Raw genomic sequence first — 23707 nt, 5'->3', positions numbered from 1 at the left:
GTCTTCCTCTTGTAAAACCATGCGCATAGCCCTTCTCACCCCACCTTATTCCCCAGCTTTGTGTCTCCCATGTTGTCAGTCATTTGTCTCACCACCTTACTTCAAGAGCTTCACCTCAGCAGGCCTCAGGTAGCTGCAGAGGTTGGTTCATAACCTGAGAGATGAGGAGCCCGTTGCTTGGATGATGAAATAGGCATTAAGAGAATGGCTGTGGGTGTCTTGGTTCTGGCATGGGGAGACGAGGCTGTACACTAGGAGACTGAGCAACTCCTCCTGCGCCTGTTATACTAATGAAACCTTTCCTGGACAGACTAAAAAGATGTTTTTCCAGCAAAGATGTTCCATTTTTCTTAAACAGTGCCCTGTAACCTCCACCCCCAAGAGGCAAATTCTTCATTGCTCCTCAAGGAGTCGGAGAATAGACTTCATTCTCTCAGGGTCATGCAATTAAGATAGGTGAAACACAGAAGATAATGTGATGAATTTTCAAGACAGTTTTCCTAGAAACAGCTCCTTTCTGCTCAGAAATGTGAGCATTTACTTTTTGTGTGTGTGGTAGTTGTCACTTTCCAGCTTGGTCCATTACTGTGATGGAAACCATGCTGCACACTGCAGTACTGCAGCAAGACCATGTTCTTTGCTGGTCACCAAATAGAAGAGCACAAAGGCTGTATCAGGAGTTTGCTCAGTGCTTCGTCTCCTTTTAGAAATGCAAGCGATTTGTTCTGTTATGCTTAAAATTATCTCCCCTTCGTTTTCTGAAAATTAATAGGGAATGGGATTGAGACCATCTACTTTTTTATGTACATTGGAACAATCTGTTTTATACGTGATGTGCTTGCTTTGAGTTTTTTGAAATGGCTATTACTGGCTTTAGAGAACATGACCAGGCAGCAGTCGTTTTACAAATATGATGTTACAACTGTATTTAGTATTTTTGTAACAGTTACCTGTAAACAATTCAAGGAAATCTCAGAACATCTCCCAAATATAAAACCCTTAGAAATAATTATTTTTTAAAATTGCTTTCTTTTTAAGGTTATAGCTGAGTTTGCATTGGATTGTTGAATTATTTTAATCCAAAAATAATTTTTAACTAATTCTTGATTAGCAAAAGTTTTGAATGTTTTAACCTCACTTTGAATTGGAACAGGGTTTTCGAGCATTTCTGAAGCTCAGTGAATGAAGTGAGGCTCGGTTCTGTTCAGTACTTGCAGGAAATAGCAGCTTTGTCACAATTTATGAAAGAAACATATCAGTGACAGGGACAAAATGGGAACTGTATTTCTATTCTGTTGGCAAAGGACAGATTTTACCCCTCTCCAGGGAGTAAAACTTAGCAAACGTCACCTTGTATTATTCTTGACCATCATGTGGGATCCAAGGGCAGAGCAGCAGCCAGGAACAGAAAGGCCTGTTAGAAGGGAAGGTACAAGCAGTTCATGTTTTGTTACGGCAGCTGGGAGGGACTTAGTCTGAGGTCCTTCAGAGGTGGTACTGCTCCTTTAACTGTTCTGTCCTTTCCCGTCTTTATTCTATGATATTTGATTATTCTTTACAATGCAAAAGTAAATTGCTTATTATTTAGATAGCTCTATTCAATTTACCTCATCTGCTTTGTGTAACATCCATCTCGGCTTTGTTATCTGCATGAATTTGATTGTATTTACCTCTGTATTTTATAATCTGATTTTTAGAAGTATTTTCTCTTACACAGAGGCTCAGTGATAAAACTGGACCAGTTGCGTCAGAGAAGAGTTGACATTTGAGTGATACTTGAGAACTGCATGTCCTGCTGTTATAGCACTTCATCTGGCTGCAAACTGCAGTTTTCCTTTCTGCAGATGTGAAGAAATGCAACAAGGAACTCTTACTGCACAGGAAAAGGTTAATAATTTTCAAAAGGATATTTTTGGTAGGCTTTGATTTGCTTTCTTGTTGCACTAAAGTGGATGTACTTTTTCATGTTTCAGACTGTGAAGTAGATAAAATTCTGCAAACTATAGTTATTTTGTCAATTTGATGGTACTAAGTACAAATTCAACCACGGAGAAACACATACTTGACTTTTCAGTACTAATCTCATAAAGGCTGGTAAACTGTTCGCAGTTAGGCATTACATCGATTTCAGAGCAGTAGTTTCAAAAAACAAAAAGAAAAAAGAACATCAAAAAAACAAAAAATGAAGCAAAACCCAAACCTAGCCAGTCTGAACCTCTGCTGCAGTTGCAATCCTTTTAGACTATGCTTGTGATGGCAGTCTGGACTTGCTACTTGTTTGTTTTTACACACACACATTTTGAAATCTGACTCATAAGGGAATCTACTTCTGAACTTTTTATTCCTTTAAATCCCGATTGTTATATAGGAGGAGTTTTTCCTGATTAAGAGTTTAAGAATTACAGTATGGAATCCAAAGTTTGTTAATTTTGGTGTAGGTTTTAGAGTTCTGAGGTTTTTAAAGGAACTGGTTTGGTTCCAGTGAGAAAGTTTTTTTTTCTTACCAGATGAGAAGGCCACACTGGAAGAAGTATGTGCAGTGTTTGGCCTAAACCAAGTGCCTGTTGCTACCTCTGTTTTGTTGAAATGGCTGCAAACAGCTGATCATGCACTAGACGTGTCCTTGTTAGCAGCAGGAATATTCAGTGTTGCACCAGCAGCCTTGTTGTTCTGCCTTTACTAGAAGTGTTTATACCACTGTAGAGAGCTCAGGCAGATTGTTACCTGGGTCGCTTTTCACTAAGAAACTACCAAAAAAGTGAGTTGATATTTCCCACTAGGATTTAGCAGTGGTTGAGACGGGTGAACTCGTGTTAGGGCACTTCCACCAACAGCAGCTGATTTCCTGGCGTGACTCTATGCAGTACGGTGAAGTAAATTAAATTGGGGTAATGACCACTAATCAATAGTACGGTGGGAAATATTAGAGGAAAAGACCCAGCTGTAATTAGACCTCCACTGTGTACTTATTTGGAAGAACATGTTAATTCTGCAATATGTTTCTTAGTTGAACATTGCACAGTTCTTACCTCATTTCTGTAAATAAAGTTTTGTGAATCTGTTTTGTATTGTGAAGAATTCATAAGAAAACATTGATATTTTGATTTGTAATATTTCTAATTAGTAGATTTAATTGAAAAAGTAAAAATAATTTATTTTTATATGTTCTGGGGAATTTTTTAAAAATGTCACAAATCACTTTTGTAGATACTTTACAAAAGGAAACCAGTGGTTTATTTTACCTTCTCAACCCACTGGTGAATATTCTGTAACAATTTGTACAAAAGGTAAGATGGAAATGTGCTGTTATTTTGCCTAGATGTAAAATTCCAAGTGTATGAAAAGATATGTACAAAGCTTTTGTTAATAAACTTTAATAATGTTTATAGTTGCATATGGCTTGTGTGAACGTGAGTCTTGTAGAAAACCTGAGCATTTGTTAACATTATACAACGAGCAGGATTTTAATTGCACGTGACTGCTAAGCTTCATTACAATAACTTTTTAAAAGATGTTTTTCATCCTTAGTTTGTGCTTTCAGGAGACACTGATGCAGCTGTAACACTGTCCTGAGACATCTGTGCTTCCTGGACTTGGATGTCCAGTTGCAGTCCCATGCTGTGGTCTGGTGTCAGAGGTTTCTTTTTCATGCTTTCAGGAGCAGTTTCTGTGAGATTGCAGGAGCAGTGAGCTGTGGTACTTAGTAATGCCCCAAACTCATATTCAAATAACTTGATGAGAGCTCTGTGGAGATGGGACATGTTCTTCATCTATGGTGGTGCCTATGCTGACATGATCAAGATCTTTGGGTTTTGTTGTGATTTTTGTACTGTATTTCTGTAAAATTAGTTCATTTTTCTTCAGGAATTTTGCTTGCTGTCCATGAAGGTGGTGGTGAACACCAACAAAGCTGCTGGTCTTTTATTTGCCAGATGGCAAGGAGGAAACGCAACCCTTCCCTTACTGTCACTGAGTCTGAGCTTTGTGATAGCGCAGCTTTTGGCAGACGAGGGATGCTTGGTGCTGCCTTCGTGACTTCATTCCTTGCTAGTCAGGTGCAGGCTGTGGGCTGAGAACAGCTTTGGAACAAGCAGCAAGGTGGTGCTGCTACAGGCCTGTGGCATTTGTACGTCATCTCCTTTGCTCAAGTTCTAAGGATCAAATATTTGTTCTGTTTCTGAAGGGGAAAACTGAAGTCTGGAAAGACTGATAAATGAGCAAGCTCAGAATTAACGATAGGGAGATGTGAAACATCCTTTGCCAGAGCCAGGGCCATCACTAATTCCCCCCTCCTACTGCGTAAACAAATACCAAACCAGTGGAAGGGGTAAGCCTTGCTTTTCGTTGCCCATTCCTCTTCTCCAAGTTACCTGGTTCCTGGTAAGATGTAGAGAAGCAAGAAGGGGCCAGAGTTGGAAGGACCGGTGAGACTGCCAGCCTCGGGACCTTCTTACCATCTTCATTTGTCAGAGCTTGGTGCCAGCAGCCTGAGATAGCGATGGCTGTTGTACGGTGCTCCTATTCCTGACGGACCAACAATCAACAGCAGGGAAGTAATGAAAAGGACAGTTCTGACATCTAAACAAAACTCCAATTCGCTGGTCTTTAAAGAAAGAGACCACATCAAAGCCAAGTTCACATGAGGGCCAGATGCAGTCAAAACCAACCTTGTTTCAATGATTTTGCAGATCCCGACATCAAAGATCCTGCTCTGTGGCTGACTTGGCACCAGTTCAGCAGGCGCTGAGGCTGCCGTCCCTGTGGAATGTCTCTGCTGCCAAAGCAGCACAAGCCTTGATGCAGGTCCCTGTCAGCCGAGGCCCAGGTTACTGACACCCCTCAAAATGCAGCAGGAACTGCTCCAGATTCAGTGCCATGGGAGCAGCCAGCTTGCTGCTGCTCCTGCACCTCCCTGGGCCTGTGCTTCAGGTAGGTTGGCTCTTCCAGCCCACTGCCTCCATCCAGGCAGGCCCAGCACCACATTTCAGCAGTCACACACAGAACAACGTCACCAAGATCGTGTGTGCCTCTGCTGCTTCAGGCATGCAACCGGAGCAGGGTGCCCTAATGGCCTGCACAATCATTGTGCAGCCTTAAGGCTTTGCTGTCAGATAACCTGCATTGGTCAGGCACAGCGCTGCATCAAGCAGCTTGGTTTGCCTGGCCTTACAAACTAAAAAGGAGACAGCGCTTCTTACCTGTACGTGGCGCTCCTCCTTGGGGCCTCTGCTTGGAGCTTCTAGGGCTAGGAGGAGCTGAAGGTGCGGGGCATGCAGCATGTGATTTGTGCCAAACACGCAGTACTAACACAGGCAAATCATAAGCAAAGCTCTTAAGTGGTTTTTAAAGATTTCCAATGATAAATGCAGTCAAAGTCCTTATTTGTTCCCCATTCTCTGCCTTAACTAAGCCCACTTGGACTCTTCAGAGCCACAACCGTGGAACGTTTTTGTATTGAGTGCATCAAGGAGATGACAGAAGCTCCTTTCTCCACAGTTGCAGATTTATCTCTCTCTAGTGTGCAGCATACACCACCACCACCTTCTGTGCTTCCTGGCAACTCTGGTTTGTAGCCCCTGGATTGTGCTGGGTTCTCTTTTGTTTTTTTTTGTTGTTGTTTTTTTTCCTTTTTCTTCTGCTTGGTCTACACCTTCCCTGCAGTGTGCTGTATAACGCTGGGCACTCCATTCCAGGTGAAGTCTTCTAGTAAATACTCAGTGAGTACAAAGGAAAGATGACTTTTTTTTTTCCCTCACAGGCTGTATTCTGTTACTTGCTTTGAACCTGCAGGGCATTGCCAGCTTAATGTGAGTGGATTACAAATCTACCACGGATCCTGTTCTTGGAAGAGCTATTACCTCACCAGTTACTTGCCAGCTACTGTTACAGCACTTGAGCTGTTTTGAAGAAGACAATGTTCTTACCCTGAGGCCTGGGTTATTCCAAATTTGGATTCTAATTTGAAAGAAGTAACTTGTAAGAAGATGGTTTTGCAGTAAAATTGTGTAAACTCAGTGCAGCTAAGCAGCACGGGGCTGAGTTTTTCCATTTCAGTGGCCACCCCAAGCCCAGCCCCTCCTGTTACAAGTACCCAGAGGCTGGAGCTCCCTCTTCCCGTTCATTATACTTCTGGTTGCCACCTGGTTGTAGAAGGCTGTTCACAGCCTTGCTACTCACAGCAGAAACATTTCAATTACCTGGCTAATTTTTTTCATGAACAATACACCTCCGGTCCTACCTCATCCTTGTCAGTGCTGCCAAGTTAATTTTCACCGATTCACCTAACCACTTTAGCAGGCTTTTCTTCGTAGCCATTTCAATTACCTTGCTACAGTCAGCTTACAGTGACTGGATGACTTTAAAGTTAAGCTTTCCTGATTGCTTTTGAAAATACATCACTTGATTTCAGCAAAGACTCCTTTCATAGGAGCCCTAGTAGCACACAACTACTGCTTGATCAATTAGCACACAGATTTTAGTACACCTACTAAATGTTTGTTTTCCTATGTAGTAAACATTTACGTTTTGTTTCACAAAGAAATTTAAATGCATTACCGTGTCTAGTAAGCCTTCTATATTTTCTTTTTTTTTGACAGCCTAAGATTAGTGTTTTTAACAAGACCGAACAAATCAGTATGTTCCACTTGGTAAAGAACCACTACAGAACCCTCTCATCTTCCCTAAATCGTTGTCCCTTGAAGTTTTATGGAAATGGGATCAAATTTTGTGAAATGCTGATGTGACAAAAGCAACACAATTGGCAAGTAATTACTGGAAGAAATCTTCAGAATAAATCTCAGAAAATTAACCGATTTCTGGGCCATCAAGCTCTGCGTTTGAGCCTTCCAATTTTGAGTTTTCCAAATACGTGGTATTCTGATTTTTCATTTTAATTTTCAATTGAGGTTCAAAAGCTTATTAAAATCCTACTATTAAATCAGAATCTGGGTGGTAAATCTTGTTTTTGTTTTTTAAAAAAGCAAGTCTTTAAATGTTTTTTGCAAAAGACAATAATCACTGCTCTGATTTATTGATACTGTTTACAGCCCATTAAGTACCCATTATTCAGCACTTTAAGCTTTGTATAACTTTTCCAGAAATATGAAAAATAATATTGCAAATAATGAACAATAACTCTTATTACCCACTCTTCAAATATGAAATCAAACTCTATTGAATCCAGCATATATGAAAAACAAGATATAAGAAATCTTAGCATAATAACGTTGGCTTTTAAGTGCAATTCTGTACTTAAAAACTGGTCATGAAGATTATGCTTTAAATATCTTAAAGACCTTTAACCTTCTTACTCATTTCAACTTTACCAAATAACAGCACTACTGAAAATCGCTGTGTATGAGGCTGCAGGTTTAGAGAAGAGAAATTATATAGCAAGTGCATGTACACGTACAGGGAAGTTAAGACTAGAAATACTCCTATTTCTAAATAGGAGAAGGGACATTTTATGTAGCAGCAGACATGCTTTATAAGCATCTTGTCTTGTATTTATAGCTGGAAAAAATTAAAACACAAAAACCCTTGAGTGCAGAATTCCATTATTCTCATGCTTGCTTAACATTTTCAGATCAATTCTGTCTTTCAAAGCACCACTTGAAATTCCTCATATTCTGTATGTTTTTAACTGTAAACCTACCCGTTCCAGTATGCAGTTATCGCTGGGAGTTTTCCTTAAGATCCACAGATTTTTAAGACATTCTCACGTATGTGCACAAGCAGCTCTCCTGCACAAAAATACACCTTCATTCTTCAACACACAAACTAGATGATGGCAGATTTATTGATATTTTGTTTTACTAAGGCACATGACATATAGAAATACTGAGGTACAAAAATGCAGTTTCCTGCATATGAGTTTTAAAACCCCATTTTGACAAAGACAACCTAAATCTCTTCTGCTCTGAACGTTCAGTTTTTAGCCATTTTTTTCTTTTGTACCAGTTCCACAAGCAGTTTGTATCTTGCTATACACTCCTCCTGAAAGGAAAAACAAAAGTATTAATTAAAATTTGGTATTTTAGTATTGCTTTACCTCTATACATGCTACCTCGTTATAAGAGAGCTGTTCTGTGTTTTTTTTTTTCTCCCCCAAAGTTAGTCATGCGATGAATTTCAGAAGAACATACATCTCCTGAAAAGTGGATTCGATAAATGAACTTTGTTTACCTTTCTTAGCAGGTAATTTCTCTCTTCAAAGAGCACACAAAGCCAAGAAAACATTTGTTCAGTGTTTCTTGACAATGGCTGTAAAAGCAATTGTTGAGCAGTTGCATTGTGCTGCCTATTCCAGAACAGGTACTCGGGCATGAGCCGCACCGCAGGTAAAGATGAGCCTTTACGCTCACTCTAACAGCACCTACTGACAGCCACATCAGCTTCATAGCCAGAGAACTACTTGGAGCCTGTATTTCCTGCTCTCTCACCCTGTTTTTGGCACAAATAAAATAAGGATTTTCTGCAGCTACCATGACTGAAGCAAGCAGACTAAGCTAGCACAACTATTACGGAATCTACCACAGACCAGCTATACCAATGACAGCAAATGCTATTTTAAGAAGGTTGTACTTACAAAGAGAATATTAGATAGGTTACTGAGCATTTAACACTTGCAGCTGGGTTACTTGTTTTGTTTGTTCATTGAGGTGGGTTGAGAAGGGTATTGTAAAAGTGTAAACAAAGCAGGTCACTGACATTTGGTTACTAACTTTGAATCAAAATTTGTTTTAAAATCTAGTTTGTTCTGCAACTGAAGATCTGAAAGGCAGAGGAGAGGAAGGTCTTTTAAATGGAACAGGAGCTACTTCAACATTTTCTGTAATATAGTAAACAAAGTGATTTAAATGAAAATATCTTTATGAAAGCAACCATGACAGTAATGATCTTTAGGTCAAACACGTCCTGCCTGGTAGTTACAAGTTAAGTAAAGACCTCGCTTTCCTGCGTGGACCTTCAGTTCTTAGGGTAATCATAAACTGGTAGACAATCATTTTCCTCTTGATTTACACTACAATTCAAACAACACTGACTGTACCTTGCTTTTTCCAGGAACACACTTTGCTATTTTATCCCAACGATCTGTTGTTCCCTTTGGATACTGCTGCAAGGCCATTTCGAGAAGTTTCTGTTGATTTTGAGTCCACAAGTCTTCTAAGGCACGGCTTTTCTCCCTTTTTCTGCTCTCATCATCACTCTCTTCCTCTTGCTCTGCGTTATCAAAATCTTTCTGGCGTCTTCCTCTGCCCTTCTCTTCTGGTACCTCTTTCGTTGCTGTCAGACCCGTTTCAGGAGCTTTGACAAGTTTTCGTTTGCGATACCTGGTTTCGCTCGCAGCGGTCTCCTTGAGATCCGTTTGGCTGTCTGTCTGCTCCGGGATATGACTGAAGTTCCCTTCCTCCGCCTCCTCCTCTTCCTCCTCTCTTTCTCTCTGGGTGATTATGTGGTCTGGTAAATTCACGTTGACTTTGATGTTCTTGGAATTCTGGGCCAAGGTTTTAAGCTCGGAGAGCCTGATGACACCTGTTGAGGTACCGATATTACACGTCTAAACAAATAAACCACCACCAAGAGGGAACTGCCAGATAGAAGGGACCCGAAATTGTGCAGACAGCAGATGAAGCTCTTATGGATTAAGAGCTCAATTCCTTACGTCTATCCTGAAATCAAGGTTTTTGTTGTAATAAAAGCAATATAATAGAAAGCAATGGACTTTGCCAATTATAGCTTAGCTGGTATATGTGAAGTGACTAATAAATTACCACATGGATATAAACAAACAGAACAGCATAAACAAATGAACAAAACCCACAACAAACTGGCTAAGAAAGGCTGGGAAGAGGTGGCTTAAAAAGGAAACATTCCCTCAGAACACCCGTGGGTTCTCTTTGTTGCTCAGAGTAAGGCAAGGCTGCAAAAGCCTGGCTGCAAAGTGACAAGGTGTACCTGGAAGTTACAAAATGCACTCATCTGCATAGCAATTATCTAACTGCAGTGTTGGAAGCATCAGTGAGGATCAACATTATTGTTGTAAGCATCAGTGAGGATCTAGAGGTACACACCTGGTGTATATGTAACAGAATCCTTCAGTTGCTTGGCTTTCATGGTAACCTGCAGGAAAGAAAAAAAGACTAATAAAAATCACATTATTTGTGCTTTTGAAGATTTCATAGTGAGCATACATTAAATACTGCAAGGCTAATGTTTGGATGGTGTTTTTCACAAATGGATCCCAAATTGGCAATTAATAACTTTGTCCTTTAAAACAATTCTTACCTCGTTATATCTATTCTTATCTTGTTGAAATAAATGTAAGCAATGCTATACACTTCTATCACCATAACACATTATTGCAGCTAATACTCAAATTTCTTCTTTCACTGGTAAGCCCTTTATCTCTAACCTGAAATTGCTACGAGGATAGGGGGAAAAGGAAACAAGTTGTCTTCTAGGTATTAGTTTCTCAACACTGAACGGAAGAACAAAATAACCCACATAGGTCTAGATGCTGAAGCATGCTAATGGACAGGCATTCAGTCCCAAAAATACATACCGTGCGATAGTCTGACTGCCAAAGATACACAAAGATACCTCTTATATCATGGTCACTCAGGAAAAAAGTCTAGTACATGAGTATCTTCTGCTTCTCGTCTAAGTCTGCGTGGTTCCTCCCACCACATTTCTGCCCATGAAACTGTGAGACTTTGCTTTAAGGACAGACAAGTGCGGGACCTCTTTAATGAAATGACAGCGACACTTAACAAGGCAAAGTGGTCTATTTTCCCCACAAATTAAACCTCATTTTCTGGGATGATTAGATTTAAATGAGACCTCCGTGGGCAAAAAAATCCCAGCTCCCATTAACCAAAGCCTTCATCCAGAGGTAGACAGCTGGCATAAAAGGTCCAGTTCCTACTGTCACAGTATGGCAAAATTTTAATCATTCAAGGAGAAAAAACGTAGAACGCTGAGGTGAACAGGAAATGTTAACCAGCACTTACAGTTCTGTCTGTGAACTACATGGTCCTGATTTAGAAAAAACAGGATGGATCCCCCTTGTCAGAGGTAAACCACTAATGGAAATCACCTTCCTTGAAAAGCTTAAGAGTCTAAATTCATTCAAATCAAAATGTTTAAGTCCCATTACTAGCAGAGCATCTCTGTAGGCCCAATACTATAAAAGAGTAAACAGAGAGGAATGCATCCTTGACTGCTGAACAGAATGGATCCTAAGCTGAGACCTGCTATGCAGCTCTTAAATAGAAATTATCGTAATCTAAACTAGATGATAATAAATTATTTTGAAAAGAACGAGGAGAACTTGTCACACAGTCAAGTTGCTGATCCTGCTGAGCTTCCTGCAATGACGCAGTGGATTCGTTGTGAGTATGACAAGGCATCGTCTATGTTCACGGACTCCAGAAAGCTGTTCCTAAACCACTGTTCTACTTTTGAAGTACTTCTTTCAAAGATTTCCAAGCTACTCAAAAGGGAAAAGTGAGGAGAAGAGACAAGAAGAGACCCACAAGCTGAACAGAGCAGAATAAACGGCAAGCAATTCCTATACCACCCTTCTGTTTTCTCTATGTTGAGCCACCGTCATTTTAGGAGGTTGGCAATTATCGCTTCATCTTTGACACTGGGCCTACACGTGCAGCATAAACTGCGTTGGAAGTGGTGCGAATCAATATCCTGTACTCACGTTTCCTTTACAAGATGGATGTTCCCAAATTAGGTCAATACAGGTAGCCCATACCAGACATAAATTTTGCTGCATGTTACATCTAATTGAATTAGAACCTGAAATGGCCGCCTCCTACAACAGTGAAGGACTTAGATTTATGCCTAGATCCTAATGGCATTTCACATTCCCCCCTACATGTAAGCAGAAGTAACAGTCTTATCTTAGGTTATCTTTTCTTGGATGCCTTCAGCACTAGGAACTTGGTAAACCCAGATTTAGCATTTGTAGTCAGTTACTCCATTTATTACACTTTCTCTTCTGAGGGCATTACGATACCTGTTCACATTTTTGGTGGATTTTCAATTTGAATATCCATCAGGTAATCCCAAAATAAAAACCGCGTGTATGGTTCAGATATTGGGAATCTACAATATCAAACACTGAACAAGCTTGGTCAAGCACCTTCAGCTGACTTAACTCATCAAGCTTCTTACTAACAGCTTTACTACCATCCTTCACAGGTTATGTAAGAAGATGAAATATCTATTATTCTTTTTCCTTTTTTTTTCATCTTTCTCCTTTTTGGATGATTTGGATGAATCATAACCTGTCAGTACTGACCTATGAGGGATCATTAGGAATCCGTCCTATGGCATGTAGGAAATCTGTATTGCAGTTTGATCTGTTTTGAGTTTAATCATTGCTCATGCTACTCACATTTACGGATTCCTCTGGTGCTTGTTCCTCCACACTTTCTGACATCCCTAATATTAATTTAAAGTTGTGGTGAGCTGTATTATCTACTAGGTATTTCTGATCAGTTAGTTTGAAAAGCGTTAAGTTGCTCTGCTGCTTTCTCTACTCCATTTCTTCCTATAACTTGCTTCGATTTATTACTCCTTCATTAGATGACAGATAACTTACTCAGAAGTACAGTTACTCAAAGTACGGAGCAGTTATAGAACTATGCTTCTAATTATTATTGCTGATTTCAAGTACACAAAGCTGTAAAACTATAGTTTTAATCTGTACTGAATTATGAGTTTTATCATTGCTGTGAAAAGTTGGACTAAAATCCTGTTATTGACAACAGCTTTCACAAAAGTCTTAGTCAGCTCTTAAGGAAACCTGGGTCTGGGGACACTTTAAATAATCAGGATCAAGACTGTGAAATTGATTTAAAACAGAAGAGGGCAGATCTTGTATTCCTGCAAGGATTTTTACCACTGCACAGCCATACTGCATTATTCCAAAGGAACCAACTGCATCTTTTCCATGCCCAAATCACCTAGGCATCCTCATAGTCCGCCAGGGATAACAGAAGTCACAACGTCAGGTAATCACATGCACAATGAAATGTTTTCTTAGACAAAAGAAGACGACAAAAAAATGTTGGCTGCAAGCAATCAAACTGAGATAGAAATTGAAGCATCTTACTCTGGGACGTATAGAAAGGGACCACAGGAATAGTTTGCTTCTACATGACCTCCTTTCTGAATGCCGGCATAAAAAAGCACAGAATTGTGACAGATGTAGGGCGAAAACCCTGTGAAGTCTGGCACAGTGATCCTTCTGACACCAAACAGACAGAAGGAGCCCGCTCACAGAAGATGAAGCTCCATTCCCCCGCAGCCACCACCACGCTGTCGCGTTAGCTGGCCCTGCTGGCTCCCTGGCTTCACGGGGCTCTGGCACCACTCTGCTCTCTCCAGGCAATCCTCTCCAGGCAGTCTACCTTCCTGCTCTGAATACGATGCTGTTCTGATCAGTTCTGATCACCAGCTAATTACAGAAGCACAGCCTTCTCGTCATTCTGAGAAAACATCAGTGGACAAACAGACAACCCATGTCACTTGGCTTCCCAGATGCAAAGAAGGGCAACACGTGGGTGACATATTGTGTTGCTGGACATACTAGTACAATTCTTTCCTACTACTATCATCTTCCTAAGCAAAAGTTCTCTAAATATACAAAAAAGATAAAAATTATAAAATAGAAGTTCACTGCTAAAGCTGCCAGAGTTTCTCATCATCCTCTATCCTCAGCTTGCTGTCTCTGTAGCAGCGTTCTGTTCACCCGGTTGTTTGTTGCCTTTCTGATGCTCTCCTCTCCATCTATTTCTGTTGTGTGAAAAAGTCAAAATCTAAGGAATAATGGAAAAAAATGGATACAGCCTTTCAAGTAGTTCAACCTAGTATGCAGCAATGAGAAAGTTCTCGAATCTGTGAGTCTAATTTGAGTTAAAATAACATTTTTCTCATACAGGAAAACCAGACGCGGAAGGATTTTTAGTTCTTTCCTGGCTTTGTCAAAGAAATAGGCCTTGTCGATCTTACCTTTCAGAACAGCACGGGATGAACTGCCAGATTTTAAGTTCCCTTCTCACAGCCAAAACACCGCTTGCTGCACTGAGCTGTTCTGGATCTAAGCAGCTTTTTCACAACAACCACAACTACCTGAAGAGCTGTTTGACCCACGTCAGCCAACAATAATGACCCATTCCTTTACTTTCACGTGGTAGACTCAAAACTTGTTGCTTTATAAACTGCCTTCCTGTAAATTTATTAAAAGACTGCTAAAACTGTCTTCCAGTTTTAATAGATCGGTGAAACTTGATCAAGCCCAATCATTCTGCCTATTTTTTAAACCAATATCCTTATTTACAACTTTCTGGATCTCCAGAAATGAAGCATTGCCAATGAGAAGATGCACCTTTGCGTTGACACTGCTCCCACCAGTATGCTCAGCAGGCTGGTAGTGACTGTCCCAGAGGTGTGAACCACAACCAGTCTTTATCCGCTGTGTAAATTACACCTTGAATTTAATACTAACACAGTGTATGAGAATTTAAGGCCAACACGCTTTTATTCTTGAAGGAACCAAGAGACGTGTTACAAATTTTACCTCAATTTCCTTAGACCCACCACTGACAGCCTCCAACAGCATAGTTTTCTTACGTTTACGGGCTTTGAAGCTGTGCGACTCCAAACCTTGCCACGGCAGACAGAGCGGAGGTAGCTACAGCAGAAATCCCAACAGCTGTGTGTGCAATTACGGGGCAGTCAAAGATGTGGCCTGTGAAACTGGCAAACTTGGCCTAAATCACTGGATTCAGAGCACCAGTTGCTCTCCATTTGAAGTACCCAAATAGTTAATTTGCAACAGCAGAAGAATTGCTCCTCCTTTCAGGACACAAAGAACTCAGCAACTACAATTGGGATGATGTTGGATACTTCGAACCATGGTTTTTTTTGTTTTGTCATTTGAAATCCATGTTTGTGAGTCTTTAGCTCAGTACTATTAATACTCAGGTAACAGAGGGGTTAGGCTCCAATGCCCTTTGCAACAACTGCTTGGACATCCTATTTTATCACTGCTGATGCAAACTGCATTACCTTTCCTGAGAGCCAGAAGATTTGAATTCTGCAGTGGAATTCAAACCCAACTCACCAGGATGTACGTGGGCCATTAGATTATTCAAGCCACACTCAAAAGTTATAGCAGCACGGGCCTGACCTTCCATACGACATCTATTTGAATTAAAGCTGGTGTCCCACTGGCTTCTGTAAAAAGCTTTCTCCTTTCAGTGGCAGGAATGCTCTGGCCATGCTTCACAAGGAGGAAATCAATCTGTTTTGCATTTGGGTATGAAACGTACCATGCTGCCCAGTTCTGCAAAAACAGGGCCACCTGTACAGAAGAGCTTGTAAAAAATAAGAAAATAAAATAAAAATTGTGCAATGAGGGAATTATAAACAGCAACTCCCTTTTCCTTCCCACCAAGTATCAACAGACACTCTGGTGCGTCGGTGGGATTAGACAGGTGTTTTGAAGATTTCACTCTCAGATTGAGGGATCTACATGACCTACATACCATCTAAATCCCATCTTAGATATTCATAACCTCTTTTGGACCTTGATCCCGAGGTAGATCTTTATACTTCAATAAGCATCTGAAAGGACTATTGATTACATAAATATATGCAAGCTGAGCGACGGTTTCAGAATAGCCACCACTGGAGATCACAGTCACTGAGGTACCACATGCATAGGATATAAAATGAAATACAAAACAGACTTAGGAAAACACTTAATCTCCAGGAGCAAAGAAAAACCCTAATAAATTCATTAACTTTTACATATGGATCTTTTCTCATGTAGGTGTTTTCTTGCTGGCAGTGTAATGAGCTTGCATTTGCCAAAAATAAGAGATCTCTTTTATAATGACATGTAAAAGCACAGTGCGTATGAACTCACGCACTTAGACTTAAAGGCTGAAACTGCTGTCTGGAGAGATGGGAAATAATCAGAAAATAAGCACTCCCTCCAAACCTTGTGCTTTCAGGTCTCCTGAAAACTCCGAATGCCTGCTCACATATCTACACCTGCCTATTGTTTTTGCTGTCTACCTCAGTCCTTTTCCATACAAGCAGCAAATCCCTATCAGCCTGTTTTTGCAACACAAGTGCACGAGATTAGTGACTGCAGGAGCAAACAGAATCAGTTTAAATCCTGTAAGACAAGTGAATGATATTACTTCACAAGTATGAAATCTGAGATCTCTTTGCCTTTAATTTAAAAAACCTGTACCTAATAATCACATTAAAGTCTGTTTGGCATGCCAGACAGCTTTTACTTCCTCTGTTATTTTTACAATTTGAATGTCCTTTGTAGTTACTGAAATTAATTTATGCCTTTCAGCAAATATTTTTTTTAAACTCTTTTTTTTTTAATCTATAAGGAGGCATTGTCAAGTAAAATATACTGTTACAATTTCACATCTAAGTGCCTTTTCTCAATCTCTGAATTCGGCAAAAGCTAACAATCCTTATAAATCTTCATAAGGCTCAGCGTTTGTCAAATCAAACAATGTAATTTTTGTAGAAATAGTAGTCTTGAAATTCTATTCATAATTTATACCATAGAGTGTTCCCAGTGCTTAGGAAATTCAAGCACAACTTTTTATTTTGTTTTAAGAGGCCAATTATTTCCTTAAGTATTGGAGGACAGGAATGAGAACTAACCCTGGAGCAACAAATTCAGCAAGGAAAATGGGTCAAAGAACAGATGTTCAGGGGATGGCAGGGAGCAGCGGTACAGGTAACCAGGTCAGCCGGCAGGAACTCTGATTAGAGTTAACTGAACTCCATTTCCCTTTCATAATCAAAATACTTGAAAATCTAATTTATACCACCAGCCAATTGCAATAAAAATGATTTAAAAAGCTGTAGAAGCTTTCAGTTGTGAAAGCAATACGATTTCATTACACTAAGGCAGTTGAAAATTATCTTTATGGGAGAAGATTGATAAATCCCCAATATCCACATATTAAAATGAAAATTAGCAATTTAAATCATTAAACTAACTGAGCACAACTTCATCGGTTTTGGGCTGCCTACTCATTGGCTGTTAAAGGGTGTTTTCCTGAGAGAGATAAGATAACAGATAGCCTGTACTCAACATGACAGAAGTTGGAGTAACAAGTCTTCGCACAGTATGTCTATGCCACAGTTGCAAGCTTAACTGAGCTGAAGATCACAGGAATACGTTGCAAAGATATTCATGCTGGTATCAGATGAGACAGCATGAATAGAAACGGTAGAGTTGCATGGGCTCAGATGCACTACAGCATGGACACAGCTGCTTATTGTCAGATTTTGGCTGGCACTTTGCCACTGTCCTGCATCAGGTTGTGTGGATGTGTCTGTTTGGACAGGGAAGCTGGGGGACATACCATGATAACAGGTCTTATAGCAATTCTTATTTGTGAAGTACTTCGAGAAATCCCACAATGAACAGACTTAGATGTCCAGAAAAAAAAAAAACACAATTGATTTTGATAATAGTAGAAAAGAAAAAGCATCTGAAAGATTACTTGTTCGGAATTACTGAATTTACGCACCGTCAAGCTAAGGCATACGCAGTGATTACTAACCAGCTATATATAGTCACTATCTGGCTTTAATTTTACATTTTTTAAAGAGAGTTCACACATGCTTCCAATTGTAGGAAGGTTTTGTTTCCTCCCCCTTTCCTCCTAGATAGCTTGCACTTGCTAGTCTAATCACAGCCTGCATGAAGAGAAGGACCTAACCTCAGGCAGAATCACTGTATCGATGTCGTTTCTTGCAGATGTTTGTCTAACCTGGCTTTTAAAGGCCTTCAGAGCTGGATACTCCACAGCAGCTTATTCCACTGCTTTACTATCCATTTTAATTCTTTGCCCCTCAGTGTCTAACAATGTAGTCTATGATAAAATTTCAGGTAATTACTTCTTGCCCTATAAAACTGAGTCAGAGCATATAGCCCCTTCCTTCTTAACGGTTCTCTTTTTACATAGTCAAATACTTATATTCTCAGGTCATATTTTATTTCAGTTCAACCACATGAATTCCCTCACAGGCTTTTCTTGTAGGTAACACTTTAGAGACTTGCTATGGTTATTCTTTTCTGGTCACTGTATGGAATCACACATTTAAGTGCAATACTGAAAAACTGGACCCAAACAAGGATGTATATATGTAGGTTTACCATCCTCCTAGTTGTCTTTTCTCAGTAAGATGATTGCCCATTTCCAAAAAAAAAAAAAAAAAGGCCATTTGCTGACCCATATCTAGCTAATTATCTCTTGCAATCCCTGCATCCCTCCTGCTTTTCACAAGCTATCCCTAGCTGTTTGGCATCTTTTATTTGTGAACCTGATCACCATTTTGCTGTGCATACTAGCACATATTGCCTGTTTCATTTGCCTATCGCAAACTCTAACCCTGTTTTTTGCATATTGTTTCTCATTTTGTCCTGACCTTTTTGAATTCTACTCATCTTCCACTATATATGCAGTTCCTCTTAGCTTTGTAAGAGGTACAAACAGTGAACAAGTTCAAGAAGTAGTTATGCTATTCCATCATCTTTCTTCAGACAGGTCAGGTGAAAAACACCACCACGTCCAGAACACAGCCTGTTGAATTATTTGATGAGCTCCTTCATTTGGACAGTGAACAACTAATGACTTTTGCAAAACTGGTGGGATGGATGCATCCCTCATGCAGTGGGGGGGGTCCATAAAACACACTATTACACCCTCTGCTCCAGGAGAGAAAGAGATGAGCAACCGAAAAGCACAACTTCTGTTGGCATTGCACTGTTGTCTTTAATTAATGTCTATTTAACTTTGAATGACAAAGATCTTGGGGAAGTTGTGCCAATATGAAAGATTCAATGGGCAGTACTTCCTACGTAGATGAGGCTACTGTTTGGACATGTGCAAACTGGGTTCTAAGGCGTCACAGTAATGTTCTAGCAAAATCATGGAAGATTTTTCCAAGAACAAATCTCTGGAAATAAGCAAGAAACACAAACTTTTCAGGCCTTCTTTACATGTGAAAGAAGCAGTGCTAAAACTCTGGGCATTACAAATTTGCTTCATACTGTTTAAAGAGTCATTAACAAAGTGCAGACTGCAGATTGCAATGCAATAATAAAAGGAGCAGAAACACTAATACGTAGTCTACATTAGGAAAGCTGACCTAGCATCAACAGTGGGAAATTTTTAGAGAAATTAAAAATTGTGTGGAGAACACTTGCATTAATCATATAGTTTCATTACTGGCAGTAAAGAAGGATCACACTCAGACCTTTCTCCACAAACGAAAATCCCTGAAAACTCCTTTGTTCATACCAGAAGACAGCTCTTAGAGCACAGACCTTTCTTTCATTTCTCTATCCAATTCACTGAAAAGAAGAGCATGCCATTGAAAACTTTGCACCTCATGGAAGAAGCGAGCTTCATTTTTCTTTCCAGCACTGGATATGTGCAAGTATGGTGTCCAAATATATCATATTATGCAAAGGACTCTTGGTAAAGAACATTTTCATATCTGCCTTGAGGAAGAAAGCAGAAAATTGGTGCAAGAGGAAGTCTCAAGATGACGTTAGCTTTGTGATGGGCATAATGTGGAAATATTCCGCATGTCTGTACTGTCATTAACCAGTGAATTCACCCTTTTGGAAGGCAATCTCAAAGATCTATCCCATGCACACTGCATGCTATCAAGTCATGTGAAATATTTTGCTATTAAAATCTGCTTAGGAAAATATAGCAGCTTTTTACAGTCACTCCACTTCAGTATTATGATGAATAACACTAAACAAAAACAAAAAAAGGAATCAATTCCATTTGCATAGTGGGTTAGTAACTTATTGCTTACTTTCATTTATTACTTGCAAATAATCTGTCTTGTTCTAAAATGATAGGAATGCAAATGGCTCGTTTTCCAGTATAAACGAGTAATGAAACTCTACAGATGCATTAAATCTTTAAAAATAACGTCTAAAAACATATTTTTGTGATTGTATCAATAAGAAAAAAACCAAACACTTAAGCATTCAAATTGCCCAGAAGGTTATAGTGGGTTACGTTTCACTCTAGCTTGAGGCTTTGTTTCACATTATTTAAGATAATTCCTGAAATATAATAAATGAAGAATATCTAATCTCAAAACGTACATCAACGGATTTAAACATTATTCTCATTAACCCCTCCAAAGCCTATAAAATAGGGTCAGCTGAAAAGGCTTTCAAATGGTCCTCAGCAGACACTACATCATGTTCTAGTGATCTATTGCTTGAAAAGGAAAAGTCTTTTACAGCCTAGCCCCTAAGGGTTTTAAGATCATAACACTTAAAATCCATAAGTACAAGCTTTCTTTGATATGTGGTACAATACTATAAAATATGAATTAACAAGGATATTAATCATTTTACACAGTATTATTGCCCATGCTATAATCTAGAAAAACGGACTGAAACAGTATCATATGTATAACTTGTTTTACAGTTCGCACAGATATTTCAGTTTAATTAATGGAAACCACCTGTCTAAACACCATTAGCTCATCTACGCTTTTTAAGGACTGGCTTGAAACAGCAATGTAATCTTTAACCAAGACCCACAAATATTTGCTTGCAGTCAAAGGGGGTTCCTACAAACCCCGAAGTGGCATTGTTTGGCTGTTACTGGGTTACAGTAGCTCGAGTCTCCAAGCACCAGAATCCCCCATACAGCTGATCAGTTACAGCTGTTAATTGCGGAGCGAGAAACTGGCTGACATCTGCTTCTTGCATAGTTAGTTAATGGTTCACTTCCAGGTCCTAAAAGGATTGTAGCCTCTCTCAAAAGACAATGTCAGCCCCCATATATGTCTGCCTTCTACACTGCCTGTCTTGTTCTGGTTTGTCACTCTCTCTACAATGCAAATCTGAGTGAACTCACATCTGCCACTGATCGACCCAATTCGTGAGCAATCTTTTCCCATCGACCTGGGGTCCCCCCTGGGAACTTAACCATACTTCTTGTCAGCTGGCTGAGGTCCTCTTCTGTCCATTCAGGTGCCTGTAAAACATTTGTAAAACATTCATTACACTGGGATATTGGACATATTTCTGTGAGGTAATATACTGGAAAAAATCCACACGAATTAATCAAATCTTGTAAAAAAAAAATTACAATGTAATAGTTTCAAATATCTAGGTACTATCTCCCTGTTTTATTGCCGAAAATACATAAGAACATCAGACCAACAGTAAGGTATTAAAAATGCTTACCATGCAAAAAATGCATTTTGTATATTACATACATTAATTCATTCAATCTATATTAGCATATTTATACAATGGATAAACACTATAAAACTGCAGTAAAGTAAAAGCAACAATACTTTCATAAACGATTAAATCACAGTTTATGATAAAAAAAATTGTAATTTCTGTAATTTCACATGCAAGATTTTACCAGCAAAGACAAAGAAAAAAATCCTCATTTTTATATTTCAAGAAGCTTCTTAACAGAACAGTTATTTTAGCTTTTAGTCACTGTAATCATCATATGTTTAATCATTCTTGTATGATTCAGGAATGAAATCTGTTGATTCCAATATTCACTAACACTATTAAACAACCCCCACGCACCCAGCAACAAAACCCCAGTCACACCACAAACAGGATGCTTCTACCATCCAACAAGCAAAACATACTGAAATGTTGCACTCTAACTACAATAAGACTATCTGTTGGAAAAAAAAACGTGCTCATAATGGCCAAATGAAAGTGAACAAAGCAAGGGAGCACACAATTACAGCAGCTTAAGCCATGAAATCTTGCTTGCCTCAGAAGGCAGGACACAGTAACCATCTTTGACATTTGCAGCATCTTCGGCGACATCTGCAGAGCTGAATCTTTGTTACAATCCGTAGTTTGCCGTTTTATTTATTTTTAAGGAATTCCTTATGACATACCTCTTCTAATCACCATTTCCGATAATGACCAGCACATATCAAGCAGTTTGCATTACAGAGCCATCAGCACAGAACAACAGTCAGAGGTGAGTGACCCCAGGGACCATCTCCACAACTACAGCAAAGCTTCTCCCTGACACTAATCCTGCCTGTCATTCTCCCACTGTGCTCTAACCACACTGACATCCGCCTGCCGCACTGCGAGCTTAACTGGGCCCTTCCTGACTTTTTACTGTCTCCCCCAATCAATGGTTCAAGCGTGCTCTTTTCACCATGTCCAAATGGCAGCTTCACTCATAATCAAAGTGCATTGCTCCTGTTAAAGGGCTTCCCGAAAGGCTCCACCATTTGCATTCATTTGCAAAGCAAACTACTTTTATTCACTTTGTTCTGCTATCAAGAGTGTTCCCTGAAGCAGATAAATTGGCATAAATACAACCTGCCACTTAAAAGACAGTAAATAATAGCCAATAGTAGCAAGGATTTCATCAATCGTCCTGGTTTGGATCCATGTAGTCCTTTCTTCAATGCTGAAAGCCTCAGACATTCATATTTGGATAGTTTTTAATACAAGTCTAGCATATATTTGAGTCATTGCAGATAATTCAAGATGCTTAAATAATGTGTGTAACGTGCGCCATAGATCTCTCATTCGTTACAGGCATAATGATACAATTACACGATGGCCTATCGAAGAAATGGGAAATACATGGCACATCTCCACATGGCTCAATAATCTTCTTTCTTGTATTGTATTAAGCAAGGTGATATTTTATTCTAAGACATCTCCCTGAGATTTTTTTGAAGGGAAGTTTTGGGGTAACGTTCTACTTGATGAAAATTTCATCACTGTCATTTGAATAATGAATTCTTACTGCGTTTTGGTTAAAAGCATTTTGTTCAAAAAATTAGTCAAACTTCATATCTCAAAATTAGCCTTAATAAGCAACTTACTGTAATTTTCTATTTAATCTGTATTAAAACTTTTTTTTTTTTTTTTTTTTTTTTAATTTTAGGTAAATTCAGAGCTATTCTTTCTTACCACATCCAAAGCATATCTAAGCAATTACACATGGAAATCAGGATGATCTTTTCAGAGATGTGCACACTTCAGAAGCTTTCTGATAAGCTGCATTTTCAGACTTCTTGATAAGGGTTTTTCTCCATGCTCAAAAACTTTACTAACCACTTGTAAATATTACAGAAGTAATTTTATCTTCCTAAATAACAGACTATACTGTAATCATTCTGTAGATCTGAAACTGATTATATAGCCAACTCACAGCACAAGAATTCATTAGCTAAATTAAAATATCAACTGATTAATCTTATTTGAAGCTGACAATTCCAGAATGTAAAGATCTGAAACATCTATAAATTTGGAAAATCTTTGAAAAAGCTTTTAGGAAATCCACCCGTAACCACTAAAGCTGTAAAGAGCTTTTGTGAATTTGCAATTCCTCAGCAACAGTTAATTGTGCCTTTAGATGCAACAGCGCCTACTGTGATCCAACTACTAAAAGCAGCTATGAGGGTGGTCATGGTGTGAATGTATTCTCCCTGTTCTAATCTGTAGCAAACTGTAACTGCGAGAGTCAAATAAATGCATAAACATCCTGCTTTGTCACCTAAAACCATGTGTGTCCAATATTACTGAAACACTGGGCCAAAATTCATCTCTACAGTAAAGCAATGGAAGACACCACATGGTGAGGGGACA

General features: G+C 39.3%; 2 protein-coding genes across 11 annotated transcripts in view; one reads left to right on the top strand and one right to left on the bottom strand.

Moving 5' to 3' along the window:
* Positions 1–7540, top strand: part of MLLT10 (MLLT10 histone lysine methyltransferase DOT1L cofactor) — a 123151-nt gene extending 115611 nt beyond the window's left edge. For 8 of the 10 annotated variants that reach the window (XM_084511937.1, XM_084511935.1, XM_084511931.1 and 5 more), the window contains one exon: positions 1701–7540. In XM_084511937.1, the coding sequence (XP_084368063.1) occupies positions 1701–1769 (69 nt within the window). In that variant the 3' untranslated portion in view covers positions 1770–7540. The remainder of the gene's footprint in view (positions 1–1700) is intronic. The other 2 variants (XM_084511936.1, XM_084511934.1) reach the window with 1 other exon arrangement.
* A 240-nt stretch (positions 7541–7780) lies between these two features.
* The window catches only part of DNAJC1 (DnaJ heat shock protein family (Hsp40) member C1), a 97859-nt gene continuing 81932 nt past the window's right edge, over positions 7781–23707 (bottom strand). Inside the window, exons 9-12 of the mRNA XM_084511951.1 lie at positions 20967–21086; positions 10074–10122; positions 9050–9534; positions 7781–7995 (exon numbers count right to left, since the gene is read on the bottom strand). Of these exons, the coding sequence (XP_084368077.1) occupies positions 7927–7995; positions 9050–9534; positions 10074–10122; positions 20967–21086 (723 nt within the window). The 3' untranslated portion in view covers positions 7781–7926. The remainder of the gene's footprint in view (positions 7996–9049; positions 9535–10073; positions 10123–20966; positions 21087–23707) is intronic.

Source organism: Aythya ferina (genome assembly GCF_964211825.1).
Source record: "Aythya ferina genome assembly, chromosome: 2".
In the NCBI taxonomy this organism is placed as follows: Eukaryota; Metazoa; Chordata; class Aves; order Anseriformes; family Anatidae; genus Aythya; species Aythya ferina.
Note: the sequence above shows the minus strand (reverse complement) of the source record. Positions and strands in the feature narration are given on the sequence as shown.